This window comes from Bufo gargarizans, chromosome 6, assembly GCF_014858855.1.
Source record: "Bufo gargarizans isolate SCDJY-AF-19 chromosome 6, ASM1485885v1, whole genome shotgun sequence".
NCBI classification, from domain to species: Eukaryota; Metazoa; Chordata; class Amphibia; order Anura; family Bufonidae; genus Bufo; species Bufo gargarizans.
The window spans coordinates 67,825,246-67,843,488 of NC_058085.1; the positions used below are offsets into that span (position 1 = coordinate 67,825,246).

At 41.6% G+C, this 18,243-nt stretch overlaps 1 protein-coding gene across 1 annotated transcript in view; it reads right to left on the reverse strand.

The window, feature by feature from the left end:
- ST6GALNAC1 (ST6 N-acetylgalactosaminide alpha-2,6-sialyltransferase 1) overlaps positions 1–18,243 on the reverse strand; it is an 80,068-nt gene that overhangs the window by 44,460 nt on the left and 17,365 nt on the right. Inside the window, exon 2 of the mRNA XM_044298188.1 lies at positions 1,295–1,643. Within this exon, the coding sequence (XP_044154123.1) occupies positions 1,295–1,643 (349 nt within the window). The remainder of the gene's footprint in view (positions 1–1,294; positions 1,644–18,243) is intronic.

Below are 18,243 nucleotides of genomic sequence, written 5' to 3' on the forward strand. Positions count from 1 at the left end.
GGTCATACATGATTTTTCAAGGCAACTGGGGCACTTTTGATTCAGAACAAATTTATTTGAACTGAATCAAATCTGACTGAATTGGACATGAAACATATCTCTACCTTTTACATGGGACAATAATCACCAATCACTCTACGTTACCCAAAGTACTTAGCCAGAGGGCTAGGGCAACAAACTTAGTTTCCAATCTCCCTCAAAGTTAAAACTGGGTAATAATGGTTTGAAAGGTACATTGGGCATCAAAATCCAGCACTGGAAGGAATCTGGCACTGGTGTAGTCTGGATAAGCCTACACAAGAGTCAATTGGGCCACGTTGTTCCTACCTCCTGCGGGACAGGGTCATTGTATTTTATATAATGTTTTTATGTGTATTTTCCCTGTTATCTGTGTATCAGGCCTGTCAGGGTGTAGTTCCTCCTCCTAGACCGTAGAGGGAGCTAGGGAACCCCTAGTATAAATAGTCAGGTCCTGTTCAGGGAAAGCAGTCTGTAGTCAGAAGTCAGTGTGGACTTTAGCTAGGCAGCAGCTGAAGTGGAGCTTCTGACATGCAGCTAGATAGCCCGGGCTTCTAGCTTGCCTCCAGGAGAAGGGTTTGCCTCCTAAGGAAACCAGGTTCCCTTAAAGGTGCAGTGCAGAGCCAAGTGTATTCCAGCCGAACCAGAGAGCTGAAGGGCAGAAGGATCTATTTAAAGCAAGGAGACATATACCTGAGGAAGTTTTCCCTAACCAAGGATTAAAGCCAGCAATAGGGCACACGGGCCTTGGGATAAAGACAGACAGGATTCTGAGGAAAGTGCAGCCTGATCTGTAAGTGTTTAACCCTCTGAGTATCTTGCAAAGACTTTGCCTGCCATTATTGTAAAGCCCACCTGTGACATACCTTTTTATATGTGGAACCAACTAAAGAACTGTGAATAGTTGAACTGTTTCAGTAAAGGAAGTTTTGGTTCACTACAACATTGTGTTCCTAAATTATTCCTGCATTAAATAGGGTGTGCCAACGTTACCGGCACTGGCGTCACGAACTTAAAGGGATCTTGCCACCAGGCACATAAAACCTGCAACATCCAGGGCACCTCACCTACCATCCGGCCTGGTCCCTATATACACCGAGAGTGCCCCAGAGGACCATTGTGCCAGCCTCTCCATCACTGCTGTACGTCTGCCCAGGGTATATAAAAGACTGTGAGTACTATAACCACCCTCGGTTAGTAACTACCCCTGTGACCTCACTATTCGCCTCACCCTGCAGGGCTGCGTACTGCATATGGCGCTGGGTAAAGTACTCACGGTATGATGAGAGGAAGTCACCAGGATATAATCCTCCTCAAATTCCCACTTTGGCTCAGCAGTAAAGTTATTTGCCTTAAGAGATTTCCAAGTGGTTTGTCCTAAAGTTGTTGACGGAACATCCAGACTGGTTCTGTCTGATTTGGCTTGTGTTTGGTTGAGTGGCCTTTTGGTAGTTATCATTGATTTGGCTGACTCTGTTGTTTTATTTAGCTGGATATCCAAGACTTTATCTGGGGGCTCTTCATTTGATTCTGTAGTGATCATCAAGAAGTCCTCAATGGGGTTTACATAATCTCGGAACTGTTGGTTGAATTCATTTTGCAGATGTACTTCAGATTCATCTGCCCTATGTAAAAATACACAACATACCGGCAACAGAAAATATATTAGATCAGGAAATTATCTATCTATCTATCTATCTATCTATCTATCTATCCAATTTCCATTATCATAAAGATAAAACATTGCTATTTGTTTGAGGCAGAGAAATCATGTTTGCTCCATTCCTTCAGTTTCCAGTGGTTGGTGTGAGTGCACTAAATCGGCAAATACTCTGTTTTCTTGTAGATGAACTGTTTGTGTTGCACACCCTGCAGATTATTCACAAGCTCAGAATTGCAGTGCATGTATTCAGTTGAACTCTTTGTTTAAATTTGTACAACAATTCACCCGTCACACACAAAATACCCCTGATGCCAAAAAGTGTAGTATTTTACTGTAATATTACTAACAGCTCTTCGAAAAACTCACAGATCAGTCAATGTAACTAATGGTGCAGAATTTTCTACAGTGAGAAGGAGCTGCTGTAGTGGACGTGGACAGAAGAAGGTTTAGCCATCAACAGCTAGTTTGTCAAAAGTGAGGGGATCAGCAGAGAGCTCCTGTGTCATGTCTCTTATAGCAAATCCTGCACTCCATCCCCTGAAGACGCCGTGATACGCCGAAACATGTAGGAATGCAGGTTTAGTTTTTAATTCGGAATTGGAGAGGTAGTAGGGATCCCAGAGAGGAGACCATAGCTAAATATACAGCTGGTATATAGGTAGGAGCCAAATAGGGCAAAAAAGTGAGAATAAAGGAGGAACCACCTGAGAATTATCAGGTACCTCCCTAGAGGCTGTGTATTGGCAAAACCGATTCAATTCAAAAGTGCAAACACAGAGTCCCACTCCAATCTCCGAGGAATTTTAATTGCGTTTTGTTAAGAATTTCCTGATATAGAATATTTTAATGAGTATCTAATAAAAATTCATGTTTTATGTAAACTAGTCAGAGAGATATAAAAAGCCACGCTAAGGTCCAAGAGACCTTTGAACTTCTCCTTATAGCAAATCCTGGCACTGATCTACTAATTTGCCATTACAGGTCAATTCACTATTGACCTGTAATGGCAAGCCTATGGAATAATTAATATAGTTTCTTACATGTAATTTAGTAGACAGCAGAGGATTTTTTTTTTTTATGATGGTAGTGGGCCTCCTGCCCTATAAGCTCCATAAAATATATATATTCTTATGCTGGACTGGGGTTTGAAAGCCACAACTTCTTGAATTATTTTTTGCATCTTACAACATAAAACATGCATACAGATAGACAGACTACTAAAAAATGAAGAAAGAACACCTGGAAAACTTAAAGGGGTTATCCGACACTAACAAATGCATCTCCATATGGCGGGCCCCTCACACTGATTCTACTTACCGGGCTCCCCGCGTCTCTCCTGGTCCCCACATGGCCGCCGCTGCTTCTCCCCGTGCATGAATGTAAACATCCAGTGTTGGGGGGTCAGCCAATGGCAGGTGGCGACGGGCCTCTCTAGTGTCACCTTGTTCATGAATTCAAGACCGAAACGGCCATGGTAGCTCATGGCATCCAACACCATGACACTTGGTGTTGGTCCTGAGTATCTCTGCACCATGCATGATGACAGTAGGCTCCTGTGAACTCTGATGCGGCCATCATTAGTACCAAGGCAGAACCTGCTTTCTTCACTGAACACTATTGTTTGAAATTGATGGCCGCACCACCTATCAAAAATAGTCCCAAGACTCCAAAACCATTGCTCTTCTTTAGCTAAACATTAGTACTTTACCTACAGTCAGGCATTGTCTTAAAATGCAGTAACCCAGATTTGGTCATGAACCTAGCAAACAAGGAAGTAGAATTAATCATTTAGAGAACTTATTTCCACATAAACATGTCACATATACCTGGCAGTGGCTCATCTCCGGCAGTTAAACTGTACTACTGTTATTTTATGTTGAGCCAGGTACTCAGGGTACATCTTGTGGTCCTGTATTTTTCAGACTGGCCGTGATACTTTGCAGCACCCTCATTGTACTTGAAATGGTAGCAGAAGGAATGCTGGTTACTAAGCTTTCTGCTAACAGGAAGAGCTGCCAGCATAATTTTAGACCCAAAAGAGCCTGACATTGATGTAGTTCTGTGTATTGTAATGCTGGAACACTACACTGAGTTGTTTACTAAAAATCAGCTAATGAAAATCGGATATTGCTTTTGAATTGTGGTTCAATAGAATAATTTTAAAAAACAACCTGGACAAATACACTGCCTGTCCAAAAAAAAAAGTTGCCACCTGGATTTAACTAAGCAAATAGTTATGAGCCTCCTATTGGATAATTACTGCATGGGCGATTATCTTTCAGCTGGCAACAAGTATTTAACCCCAACTGGTGCAATGAGTTGCTTCTCATTTCTTAGACAACCATGTCGAAAGACACATCTCGTGGTCATGGAAAAGATGTTAGTCTGTTTGAGAAGGGTCAAATCATTGGCATGCATCAAGCAGAGAAAACATCTAAGGAGATTGCAGAAACTACTAAAATTGGGTTAAGAACTGTCCAACGCATTATTAAAAACTGGAAGGATAGTGGGGACCCATCGTATTCGAGGAAGAAATGTGGCAGGGAAAAAAATCCTGAATGATCGTGATCGGCGATCACTTAAACGTTTGGTGAAATCAAATCGAAAAAAAACAACAGTAGAACTCAGGGCTATGTTTAATAGTGAAAGTAAGAGCATTTCCACACGCACAATGCGAAGGGAACTCAAGGGATTGGGACTGAACAGCTGTGTAGCCATAAAAAAAAACACTATTCAGTGAGGCAAACCAGATAAAAAGGCTTCAATTTGCTAGGGAGCATAAAGATTGGACTCTGGAGCAATGGAAGAAGGTCATGTGGTCTGATGAGTCCAGATTTACCCTGTTCCAGAGTGATGGGCGCATCAGGGTAAGAAGAGAGGCAGATGAAGTGATGCACCCATCAAGCCTAGTGCCTACTGTACAAGCCTGTGGGGGCAGTGCTATGATCTGGGGTTGCTGCAGTTGGTCAGGTCTAGGTTCAGCAACAGTATGTGCTCCAAGAATGAGGTCAGCTGACTACCTGAACATACTGAATGACCAGGTTATTCCATCAATGGATTTCTTCTTCCCTGATGGCACGGGCATATTCCAAGAAGACAATGCCAGGATTCATTGGGCTCAAATTGTGAAAGAATGGTTCAGGGAGCATGAGACATAATTTTCACACATGGATTGGCCACCACAGAGTCCAGACCTTAACTCTATTGAGAATCTTTGGGATGTGCTGGAGAAGGCTTTGCGCAGCAGTCTACTCTACCATCATCGATGCAAGATCTTGGTGAAAAATTAATGCAACACTGGATCGAAATAAATCTTGTGACATTGCAGAAGCTTATTGAAACAATGCCACAGCGAATGCATGCTGTAATCAAAGCTAAAGGCGGTCCAACAAAATATTAGAGTGTGTGACTTTTTTTTTGGTGCCGACTTTTTTTTGGGACAGGCAGTGTATAATGGTACCCCCTAAAACACTGAAAATAATTTGACTATAAAGATATGTTGAACTAAGGCAGGGATGGCCAAACTGCGTCTCTCCAGCTGTTGCAAAACTACAACTCCCAGCATGCCCAGACAGCCTTCAACTATCAGCCTACAGCAGAGCATCGTGGGAATTGTAGTTTTACAACAGCTGGAGAGCCGGAGGTTGGCCAGCCCTGAACTAAGGTGTGTCCTGTAATTAGCATCACTGGTGTCTTTAAATTTGTTATCAGTTAGTCTGCCTATTTGAAGGGTGAAAATTAAGTTACTGTGCTGTTTGGTATAATGGTGTGTACCACAGTGAACATGGACCAAAGAAAGCTAATGAGTTGTCTCAGGAGACTAGAAAGAAAATTATAAACGAAACATATTAAAGGTAAAGGCTATAAGACCATCTCTAAACAGCTTGATGTTCCTGTTACTACAGTTGCACATATTCAGAAGTAGTAAGGACTGTAGCCAACCTCCCTGGACTGTGGCCACGAGAGGAAAATTGATGACAACTTGAAGAGACGGATAATATGAATGGTAACCAAATAGCCCAGAACAACTTCCAAAGAGATTAGCGGTAAACTCCAAGGTCAAGGTACAGCAGTGTTAGGCCTCTTTCACACGACCGCATGACATTGGCCTCTTTCACACAACCGTTTTTTTTCCGTTTGCGGGCCGTTTTTTGCTTTCCATATACGGTCCGTATACAGAACCATTCATTTAAATAAATTCCGTTTCCATATTTCTGTTTTTCTGTTCCGTTGAAAGATAGAACATGTCCTATTATTGCCCGCAAAACACATTCCATGGCTCCATTCAAGTCAATGGGTCAGCAAAAAAAACCGGAACACATACGGAATGTACTCCGTATATCTTCCATATCCGTTCCGTTTTTGCGGAACCATCCATTGAAAATGTTATGCCAAGCCCAATTTTTTCTATGTAATTACTGTATACTCTATATGCCATACTGGAAAAATGGAACGGAAACACAACAAAAACAAAAAACAGAACAACGGATCAGTGAAAAACGGACCACAAAATACTGAATAAGCCATACGGTCGTGTGAAAGAAGCCTTTTCCAGTATTTTTTCACGGATGTTCTGTTTTTTTGTTTCCATTGTGTTTATGTCTCCATTCCGTTTTTCTGTATGCCATATACAGTATACAGTAATTACATAGAAAAAATTGGGCTGGGCCTAAAATTTTCAATGGACGGTTCCGCAAAAACTGAACGAATACGGAATACATACGGAGTACATTCCATATGTGTTCTGTTTTTTTTGCGGACCCATTGACTTGAATGGAGCCACGGAACGTGATTTTCGGGCAATAATAGAACATGTTCTATCTTTCAACAGAATGGATAAACGGAAACGGAATGCATACGGAGTACATTATTGTTTTTTTTTGCGGAACCATTGAAATGAATGGTTCCATATACGGACCGTGTACGGAACGTAAAAAATGTCCCACAAACAGAAAAAAAAAACGGTCTTATGAAAGAGGCCTTAGGGCTCATGCAGACAAACGTATTTTATTTCCGTTTCCGTTCCGGTTTTTTTTAGCGGACCATACGCGGAACCATTCACTTCAATGGGGCTGTAGAAAATACAGAAGTTACTCTGTGTGCATTCCATTTCCGTTTGTCCGCATGGCTGTTCCGCAGAAAAGTAGCGCATGTCCTATTATTGTCCGCAAATCACGGTCTGAGGCCCCATTCAATTCAATGGGTCCACAAAAAATACGGAACGCACACGGAACACATCCGTATGTCATCCGTATTTCATCCTTATTTCATCCGTTTTTTGCGGATCCATACTCTAGAAATGCTATGCCCAGCCCATATTGCTCATGTGTTTGGTGATCATTAAGTTACTGTTTCTGTATACGATCCGCAAAAAAACTAAAATACGGAAACAATACAGATATGTTTTGTGCAATAATGGAACGGAAGAGGACTTAAATCAGAGGAAAAAAAACTCAGATACAGAACAACGGATCCGTGAAAAACGGCCCACAAAACAACAACGGTCGTGTACATGAGCTCTTAGATTGCACCATCCATCACTGTCTTAGCCAAAGGGGACTTAACCACTTCCAGACTGGGCCATTTGCCCCCTTCCTGACCAGGCCTAATTTTGCAAATCTGACATGTGTCACTTTATGTGGTAATAACTTTGGAATTCTTTTACTTATCCAAGCCATTCAGATACTGTTTTCCCGTGACATGTTGTACATCATGTTAATGGTAAATTTGAGTCAATACATTTCACCTTTATTTATAAAAAAAATCCCAAAGTTCATGAAAATTTGAATCTCTTTGCTTTTAACAGTGATACGTCATAAAATACTCAATAATTAACATTCACCATGTCTACTTTATGTTGGCATCATTTTGGTATTGTAATTTTTTTTTTTTAGGACGTTAGAAGGTTTAAAATTTTAGAAGCAATTTTAAAAATTTTAAGAAAATTTCCATAATACATTTTTTAAGAACCAGTTCAGTTCGGAAGTCATTTTGTGGAGCTCACATAATAGAAACCACCCATAAGTACCCCAATATCAGAAACTACACCCTCAAACTATTCAAAACTGGTTTTAGAAATGTTGTTAAGGCTACTTTCACACTTGCGGCAGTGTGATCCGGCGGGCAGTTCCGTCGTCGGAACTGGCCGCCGGATCCGCCGATCTGCTGCTGCCTGAAAGCATTTGTGAGACGGATCTGGATCCGTCTCACAAATGCATTGCAAGGACGGATCCGTCTCTCCGCTTGTCATGCGGACCGACGGATCCGTCTTGTACATTTTTCGCATTTTTACCGATCTGCGCATGCGCATGCCGGAACGACGGATCCGGCATTCTGGTATTCTGAATGCCGGATCCGGCGCTAATACATTCCTGTGGGAAAAAATGCCGGATCCGGCGTTCAGGCATGTGTTCAGTTTTTTTCGCCGGAGAAAAAACCGTAGCGTGCTACGGTTTTCTCTTTTGCCTGATCAGTCAAAGCGACTGAACTGAAGACATCCTGATGCAAACTGAACGGATTACTCTCCATTCAGAATGCATGGGGATATGCCTGATCAGTTCTTTTCCGGTATAGAGCCCCTGTGACGGAACTCTATGCCGGAAAAGAAAAACGCTAGTGTGAAAGTACCCTAACCCCCTTAAGTATTCCAGTTTTGTAAACTACACCACCCAAGAAATTTTTAAGGGGTGTAACAAGCACTTTGACCCAACAGGCGTTTCATAGAATTTATAACCCTTGGCTATGAAAATATTTTTTAGGACCAAACTTTCTTTTTCACCAAAAATAACAGGAGAATATCCCCCCACAATTTGCTACCCATTTTCTCCTGAATACAGTAACACCCCAATTGTGGTCGTAAACTGTTATTTGGGGATACGCCAGGGTTCAGACGGGAAGGAGTGGCATCTGGATTTTTCATTTTTGGGCTAATTAAAATCCTTACAGTGCGATTATTCAATATATAGTGCTCTTACCTTTTTCTGTGGCTTAGTTTCTTTAAAAAACGCACTTTTATAATATGTTAATTACCTGGCTACCAGCAGGTAGGGCGGTTGCTTGCTGGTAGCCGCCGCATCCTCTTTTAAAAAAAACGCCCCCTCCTCCTGTTGAGCGACAGGGCCAGTGAGCGCTCTCCTCCTCCGACTGGCCCTGTCTGCGTTCCAAATCTCGCGCCTGCGCCGTACCGGTCTTCAGTCGGCGCAGGCGCACTGAGAGGAGGACGTCACACCTGCGCCGATGACGTCACATCTACACCCGGCGCAGGCGCACTAAGGAAGGAGCGGCCGAGCGAGCGTCCTCCACTCAGTGCACCTGCGCCGACTGAAGACCGGTACGGTGCAGGCGCGAGATTTGGAACACAGACAGGGCCAGGCCGAACGAGATTGACACCTGTAGGGGCATAAACAGAAAAAGGTTAAACCCCCCCCCCCCCCCCCCTCCACCATACACCACTGTTTCCTGTCCATACAGAGGCCAGGGCAGAGAAAGGTCTCACTGTTCATCAGGGAGATGAAGGAGGAACCTCTGGAAGAATGTCCGCTCAAATTCCTTTCTGTCAAAAAAGCTTTTCTAATTGCAATCACGTCCACAAGAAGGCTGGGTGAGATCCAGGCCATTTCGATTAGAGAACCTTATCTTAGAATCTTGGAAGATAGGATAGTCCTTAGATTGGACCCGGGGTTCCTTCCCAAAGTGGTGTCAAATTTTCACAGGGATCAAGAGATCATCCTTCCGTCCTTCTGTAATAACCCAAAAAATTGTGGGGAGTCTACCTTTCACACTCTAGATGTTAGACGTACAGTTTTAAAATAGCTAGAGGTTACTAAGGATTTTAGGGTGTCTGATAGTCTTCTTATTCAGTTCTCAGGAAAAAACAAAGGTGAAAGAGTTTCTAGGTCATCCATTGCCAGGTGGATAAAGAGCACCATTTCCCATTGTTATAGTGTTCAAGGGTTTTCTTGTCCTGTTAACTTAAAGCAGGGGTGCACAACCTTTTTTGGTCTGGGGGCCGCATTGTCACATCGCTCTATTTCAAGGGGCTGCAAATTAAAAAAAAATTTGATCGGCGCTCATCTGCCTATTACATAAGCCAGTGCAAATTGACTGGGGAGGAGTGATCGCTGCCACAGTCATTCCGCCTTCATTTAGATTACACAGGGAGATGTGCTGCAGATAATCGTACATCTTTCATCCTGATATATGCAAATCAGCGGACAAATGAGCGATTTCTTGTTTATCGACTGATTAGAAACATAGAAACATAGAATGTGTCGGCAGATAAGAACAGTTTGGCCCATCTAGTCTGCCCAATATATCTGAATCCTATGAATAGTCCCTGGCCCTATCTTATATGAAGGATAGCCTTATGCCTATCCCATGCATGCTTAAACTCCTTCACTGTATTTGCAGCTACCACTTCTGCAGGAAGGCCATTCCATGCATCCACTACTCTCTCAGTAAAGTAATACTTCCTTATATTACTTTTAAACCTTTGCCCCTCTAATTTAAAACTGTGTCCTCTTGTGGTAGTTTTTCTTCTTTTAAATATGCTCTCCGCCTTTACCGAGTTGATTCCCTTTATGTATTTAAAAGTTTCTATCATATCCCCTCGGTCTCTTCTTTCTTCCAAGCTATACATGTTAAGGTCCTTTAATCTTTCCTGGTAAGTTTTATCCTGCAATCCATGTACTAGTTTAGTAGCTCTTCTCTGAACTCTCTCTAGAGTATCTATATCCTTCTGGAGATATGGCCTCCAGTACTGCGCACAATACTCCAAGTGAGGTCTCACCAGTGTTCTGTACAGCGGCATAAGCACTTCACTCTTTCTACTGCTTATACCTCTCCCTATACATCCAAGCATTCTGCTGGCATTTCGTGCTGCTTTATTACATTGTCTTCCCACCTTTAAGTCTTCTGAAATAATTACTCCTAAATCCCTTTCCTCAGATACTGAGGTCAGGACTGTGTCAAATATTCTATATTCTGCCCTTGGGTTTTTACGCCCCAGGTGCATTATCTTGCACTTATCCACATTAAATTTCAGTTGCCAGAGTTCTGACCATTCTTCTAGTTTTCCTAAATCCTTTTCCATTTGGCGTTTCCCTCCAGGAACATCAACCCTGTTACATATCTTTGTGTCATCAGCAAAAAGACAAACCTTACCATCGAGGCCTTTTGCAATATCACTTATGAAGATATTAAACAAAATTGGTCCCAGTACAGATCCCTGTGGAATCCCACTGGTAACATGACCTTGTTTTGAATGTTCTCCATTGACTACAACCCTCTGTTGTCTGTCACTCAGCCACTGCCTAATCCACTCAACAATATGGGAGTCCATGCTCAATGACTACAGTTTATTGATAAGTCTTCTATGTGGGACAGTGTTAAAAGCCTTACTAAAATCTAGATATGCGATGTCTACTGCACCTCCACCGTCTATTATTTTAGTCACCCAGTCAAAAAAATCTATAAGATTTGTTTGACATGATCTCCCTGAAGTAAACCCATGTTGTTTTTCATCTTGCAATCCATGGGATTTTAGATGTTCCACAATCCTATCCTTTAGTAGGGTTTCCATTAATTTGCCTACTATTGATGTCAGACTCACTGGTCTATAGTTGCTCGATTCCTCCCTACTACCTTTCTTGTGAATGGGCACGACATTTGCCAATTTCCAATCTTCCGGGACGACTCCTGTTACTAATGATTGGTTAAATAAATCTGTTAACGGTTTTGCCAGCTCACCACTAAGCTCTTTTAATAATTTTGGGTGTATCTCATCAGGCCCCTGTGACTTATTTGTCTTCACTTTAGACAGCAAACTTAGAACATCTTCCTCTGTAAAGACACATGCATCAAACGATTTAATAGTCATACTTTCTAATGGAGGTCCTTCTTTTTCTTTTGTAAAAACTGAACAGAAGTATTTATTAAGGCAGTCGGCTAGCCCTTTATTCTCTTCTACATACCTTCCGTCCTTTGTTTTTAATTTAGTTATTCCTTGTTTTAATTTCCTTTTTTCATTTATATATCTGAAGAATGTCTTATCCCCTTTTTTCATAGACTGAGCTAGTTTTTCTTCTGCCTGAGCTTTAGAAGTTCTTATAACTTGCTTGGCCTCTTTCTGCCTAATCTTGTAGATTTCCTTATCTTCATTGCTCTGGGTTTTTTTTTATAATTACAAAATGCTAGCTTTTTATTTTTAATGATTTGGGCCACTTCTGCTGAGTACCACAGTGGTCTCTTCCTTTTTTTGCTTTTACTGACAAGTCTAATGCAATTTTCTGTTGCCTTCAATAATGCACCTTTTAAGTAGTCCCATTTCTCCTGGACTCCATGTAATCCGTTCCAGTCTGATAAGGACTCATTTATGACTAATTTCATTTTTGAAAAGTCTGTTTTTCTAAAATCTAAAACTTTTGTTTTTGTGTGGTGGGACTCTTTCACAGTTCTTATATTAAACCACACTGACTGGTGATCACTAGATCCCAAGGTTTCGCCTACAATGACATCATATACCGAATCCCCATTTGTGAATATCAAATCCAAAATGGCTCCTCAACCATTTGTTGTAGGGATAACCCCAGTAGGGAATTTAGAATATCTGTACTCCTGGTAGAACTTGCTATTTTGGTTTTCCAGTTTATATCTGGAAGATTGAAATCTCCCATAATGATAACTTCTCCTTTCATTGTCATTTTAGCTATTTCTTCAACTAGTAGATCATCTAGTTCTTTAACTTGATCAGGTGGTCTATATATCACACCTACACGAGTTACTGCATGATTAGCAAACTGCAACGTAACCCAAACTGACTCTATGTTGGCCTCACCAACTTGTATTAGGTTAGATTTAATGCTATCTTTCACATACAGGGCCACTCCTCCTCCTTTCTTGCCTTCTCTGTCTCTTCTGTATAAAGAGTACCCTGGTATGGTTATGTCCCAGTCATTTCTTTCATTAAACCATGTCTCTGTAACAGCCACTAAATCTACATTCTCAGATGCCATTATTGACCCAAGTTCATTGATTTTTTTACCTAAACTGCGAGCATTTGTAGACAGGACTCTGAGCTTATCATTTCTTAACCTCTGTGCTTCTGACCTGTTCTGGCATTGTTTCGGGGGGCAATTGGACTCTTTTATTTTCACTCTTTTGCCCCCCCTTCCTAGTTTAAATACTCTTTCACAAATTCTTGGAGTTGTTCACTAAGTACATTTGTTCCTTTGAGAGAAAGATGCAAACCATCTTTTTTGTACAGTTCCTTTCTATTCCAAGTAGAGCTATCATGAGAAACAAAGCCAAATCCTTGCTCTTGACACCATTTACCAAGCCATATGTTGAACTCCTTTATGCGCCTCTGCCTATCATTCTGAACATTATGCACAGGCAGAACTTCAGAAAATGAAATGGTGGATGCAAAATCCTGTACGTCATTACCAAGTGTGATAAAAGATTTTTTCACCTCTGACACTTCATTAGCTGCACGATTATACTGGCCAGATATAAGATATGAGCGCTCCTGTGATGAATACCACCCCTCGTGCCCGCTGACGTCAACCACATCGAGCTCACGAGACCCGGTATGATCACAGGGTTTACCAAAAACGTGAAGTTACGCCCTCCAGAGGAGCACGTAAGGTCAGGCTGGTATAGTTTACACACACACCTCCTGTCCACGCGGGCACAGAGAGGCAACAAGCTGAGAGAGCCTTTTCACTGCCACAGTGAAAACAGCCCACACTCAGCCCGGGTAACTGCCACCAGTTTCTCGTTTGATATAAGCCCGGTCCGCTAACGGGATTATATAGGGTCAGAAACCAACCCGCGGTAGCTTATAACTAGACCAAAACACGGACGTGGGGATTCGTGATCGAGATACAAGATAGCACAAGATTAAATTATAGATTTAATCGCTGTAAGAGCACACTAGATATGACACAATATACACAGACAATATATACAGTGGTCTGAGGTTACAGATACAGATTATATGGGTACAACAGGGTTAAGCAGTGTAAAAGTAAGTTACCAAGTATGATGAAAGTTCCTTGTGATGTCCTGAGCTGGAGTCCACACGAAGGGCTGTGATCTCCTGCTATTTCCTGGGTCCCTCTAAACACATGTGTAGGATGTGACCCCTCTTCAGAGAAAGACCGCGCCTACTTGCTGGCACCAGGCTTTTAACCTGTAGCCGGCCCATCCCCTCCCTGCCTCAGGGAGGGGTCAACCCCCCCTCTTCTGGGCTGACGGTGAATGACCCACAAAACCCTTTAGGGTTCATAGCTCCAGACCAGAGGGTCACAGGGAGATGATTCTGGGACTAATGGACCTGCCTGGGTTCCGGCTACAAGTAGAGCCCAAACCTGGTACCGGTAGGTGGTTTCTATGGGAGATATGGGTATCTCCCTACCCCGACTGGGTACGAGTAAACAAAGACCATGGGACCGTACCTCGTGGCCACCGGGACACAAATATGTATCCGGTTTGCGCCTGCGATGGCCGGGCGCTTCATAATTCCTTATGAGAGGTAGGTGCCAATATGTCTGGGAAGTTTCATTGATCCGGGCAAGAGCAGATACCCCCTGCTGAGAGTTTTCCTGCCGGATTCAGGTGGCTCCAAACTGGTGCCTGGAGGTGTGAACTTCTCCTTGAAGCTTGGACCCCCTGGGGCGTCTTCCTGGCCCACTGACACTCAGATGGCTGGGGGGGGGGGGGGGGGGGGTGGAAACTTATTTTGCATATACACTGAATCATGCCAAGAGGTGCATAAAATTACAATCAGGGCTGGGGGGCTTTGAAGCAGGGAAATCCTGTGGATTTTCCGTACCTCTGCTAACTGTCAGCAAATGGGGGGGTGTGAGGACATGGCTGACAGTAAATATTAATCCATATTCCTCACAGCTCCTATGAACACTTGTACCCAGTAATTGTCCCAAATATCGTGCTGTAGCATAGCCCCTGAAACCGAAGAGTTATACTTACCTGCTCCCCACCGCTCCGGTCCTTCGCACTGCCCCCCGCTGTTTACACCTGGCAATGCATGGACATGGTCATACACCACTCCAGCCAATGACTGGCTTACGCGGTAATATGGCCACAAGCAGCATGTCACTTCTGAAGATAGTCATTGACTGGAGCCCTGCAAGTAACCATGGCCATGCATTGCCAGGTGTAAACAGAGCAGGAATCGGAAGATGGAGGCAGCGGGGGCAGTGCAGAGGACCAGAGCGGTGTGGAGCATGTAATTATAAATCTTCTTTTTCAGAGGCCATGCTGCAGGAACTGGTGGCAACATTTCCTTCCATCCTGCCTCCTATTCATAAATCAGTGCTTTCCTTCACTGCAGAGGACGGAGCTCACTGGTTATTACCATTTCCTGCCAATCCAGTTATAGGCGCCCTGCAGTAACCAGTAAGCACTTTAACCTTGCTAGTGGGGAAGGCGCTTATTGGTTAATGCTTGAATGACCAGGCCCGAAAAGGCCTTAATGACCAGACACTTTTTTGCGATTTAGCGCACGTGGTGGTTCAAACGGTTGCAACTATCTTATTTGTTGGACTATAAAAATAATTTTTGCAACAATTTTCAATTTGGGGGAAACTGTACAAAACGTTTTTAAAAAGTATATTTTTTTCAAACTATAGCTCCTTATTCTTTAAATATGCAAACTGACACCAAAATAAATTATTATAACTATTTCCGTTTTGTTATATAATGATTAGGTTGTTTTGTTATATAATATGTATAGTTTCACGTGAATGGGGCGGTATTGTGACAGTTTTGATTGGTGTGAGTGTTTTTTCTTTTATGTATTTTTTTTTTTTAACTTAGTTTGTAATATATTTCTGCAACATAGTATGTCCCCCAAGAGGTCATTAAAAGACCTTGGGGTAAAATGTAACTTTTTTAAATTTTGCACTTTTTCCTTTTTATTTTTTACTTTTATTTGTATTTTATTAATATTTTATTGCATTATTTTTTATAATTTTATTTTAAAAAAATCTATTTTTTTAAATATATTTTTGCCACATAATATGTCCCCCAAGGGGTCATAAAAGGACTTTTGTGGTACAGTGAACACTTTTATTTAGTACTTTTTCCTTTTTATTGTATTTCCTTTTTAATTTATTTTATAATTTTCTATTTTCTTGTGCCACGTATTTTATTTCTCTTTTCTTTTATTTATATTTTATTATATTTTTTATTTATTTAGTTTTTTAACTTAAATTTTTTTAAATTATTTATTTTTATACTTAATAAAATTATTTTTTATATATATATATTTTTTTTACTATTTCCACTGTAACCTGAGCATCCAAAGGAGCCCTGATTACAGGGAAACCAGCCTGTTGCGGGGGTTTTGTACCAGGGCAGAGCTGACCAGGGTCTCCTGACCCTGCAACGCTGCGCTCCTCTGCCCCCAAGACACCCATCGATCACGTGATTGCCGGGTCCACACTGCAGAACGCTCATAGAGGAGAACGCAGAAGCGCTAATAAAGCGCTTCTGTCTTCTCCTCGGCTTCCCCGCTCTGACTAATAGCCGGGGACCCTTTCTGCTCCTGCTACAGTGCAGGAGCAAAACCTGAGATCCATTCGCTGTGCGGCGCACCGGGCAGAAACACAGCTGATCTCAGGATCGGCTGTGTTTCTGCCCAGCAGGACAGGGGCCGCAAACCATGGCTCTGGGGGCCACAGGTTGTGCAGCCCTGACTTAAAGGCTCAATAAAGTAGAGCTATGTCCTCGTCACAAGCGGAGAAGGCGGGTGCATCTCTGGCAGACATTTATAGAGTAGCTACTTGGTCCAGTATGCATACTTTTATAAATCATTACCTGTTAGAGTTCTCCAATACTTCTGAATTGTCTTTTGGACGTGAATTCCTCCAGGCAGTGGCCCCCCCTTAATGTTATAATTTTGTATATCTCCTTGTGAGGCCGTCATGGTGATGAAATGGAAAATCTGAATTAGATTTACCGGTAATTCGGTTTCCATGAAATCACCATGACCACCCATTAATTCCTCCCAATTTATTAGTTTACTTTGTTTCTTATAGGGTATGATGTAATACCTTCCGTTTCTATATTATTATGTTACTATACTTAAATCTCCACCATCTTACTCTCTCTAGTAATTTTGGAAGCACTGGTGTATGGTGGTGGTGGGTTAACATTTCTCTGTTCCTGCCCCTACAGAGGTTAGCAGTCAATCTCTTTGTGAGGCCATCATGGTGATCTCATGGAAACCAAATTACCAGTAAGTCTAATGCAGATTTTTTGATCCGATCGTTATGGACGCAACAAGGTGATGTTTTTATTGCTACCATTTTGGGCTACATATGACTTTTTGTTTGATTGATATTATGTTTTTTGTGAGGTGAGGTGACTAAAAAGAGCTGTTTTGGCATAATTTTTGTTTTTTTTACGCCGTTCACTTGATGGGGTAGATAATGTGATATTTTTGTAGAAGGTTGTTACGGACGCTGCAATACCAAATATGTCTATTTTTTTTTAAAGTTTTACACAATGTATTGTAAGGGTATTTTTAAGTGACTGGTTGGTTTTCCACTTTAATTCTGTTTAATACTTTGTGTAGTAGTTTATAAGTTTCCCTTGTAATGAAGTGGGTTAGAGATAGTACCCATCCCCCATTGTGCTGATAAGACCACATTACTGAGTGATCTCAGAGACATGTGTGCTGCACACTGGAGGAGTGTCTAACAGGTTAAAACATGATGACACACATTTACTTGGGAGACTCCACCAGGCCCTCCATTCTAGGTAGGAGGTGAGTATGACTGACCCTATATCTCTTGTACACCCTGGGGTGTCAGTCATGTGTTATAACGGGGTAGACAGGCATAGGGTCTCCACTAGGCTAGTGATGTTTATTTACTTTTTATTATTCTGTATGTGATTTGTTCGTGTTATCGTATATTTAATAAGTTAGTAATTATATTTATTCATGTAGCCTACGTAAGCTTATTCATTCTGAAATTTTTCGAATTCACTTTACGTTACACACAATAAGAGCATTTTTAGAAAAGAAAATCATGTTTTCGTGTTGCAATTTTCTTAGGGCCATAATTTTACATTTTTTCTGGCTATGGTCTTGTGTGGGGGCTCATTTTTTGAGGTGATGAGGTGATGTTTTTATTGCTACCAAATTGGAGTACATATGACTTTTTGATCGATTAACATGTTATTTGGGAGGCGAGGTAACTAAAAAAAAGCATGTTTTGGCTAATGTTTATTTATTTTATATTTTTAATGCATTTACCTGATGGGGTAGATCATGTGATATTTTTATAGAGCCATTTATTTTTTTCAATGACTTAATTGGGGAATTTTCTTTTATATGTGAAACTTTTTAACATTTTTTTTATAAAACACTTTATTATTTTAATTTTTTTACTTTTTATTTTACACTTTGCGTCCCCCATAAGTTCATACAAGACCTCTGGGGGACATTCAACTTCACTTCTTCTTTTTTTTCCCACTATTGATTTCTCCTGTAACTGGGGCAGACATAGTAGCCCCAGTTACAGGCGAAATACCCC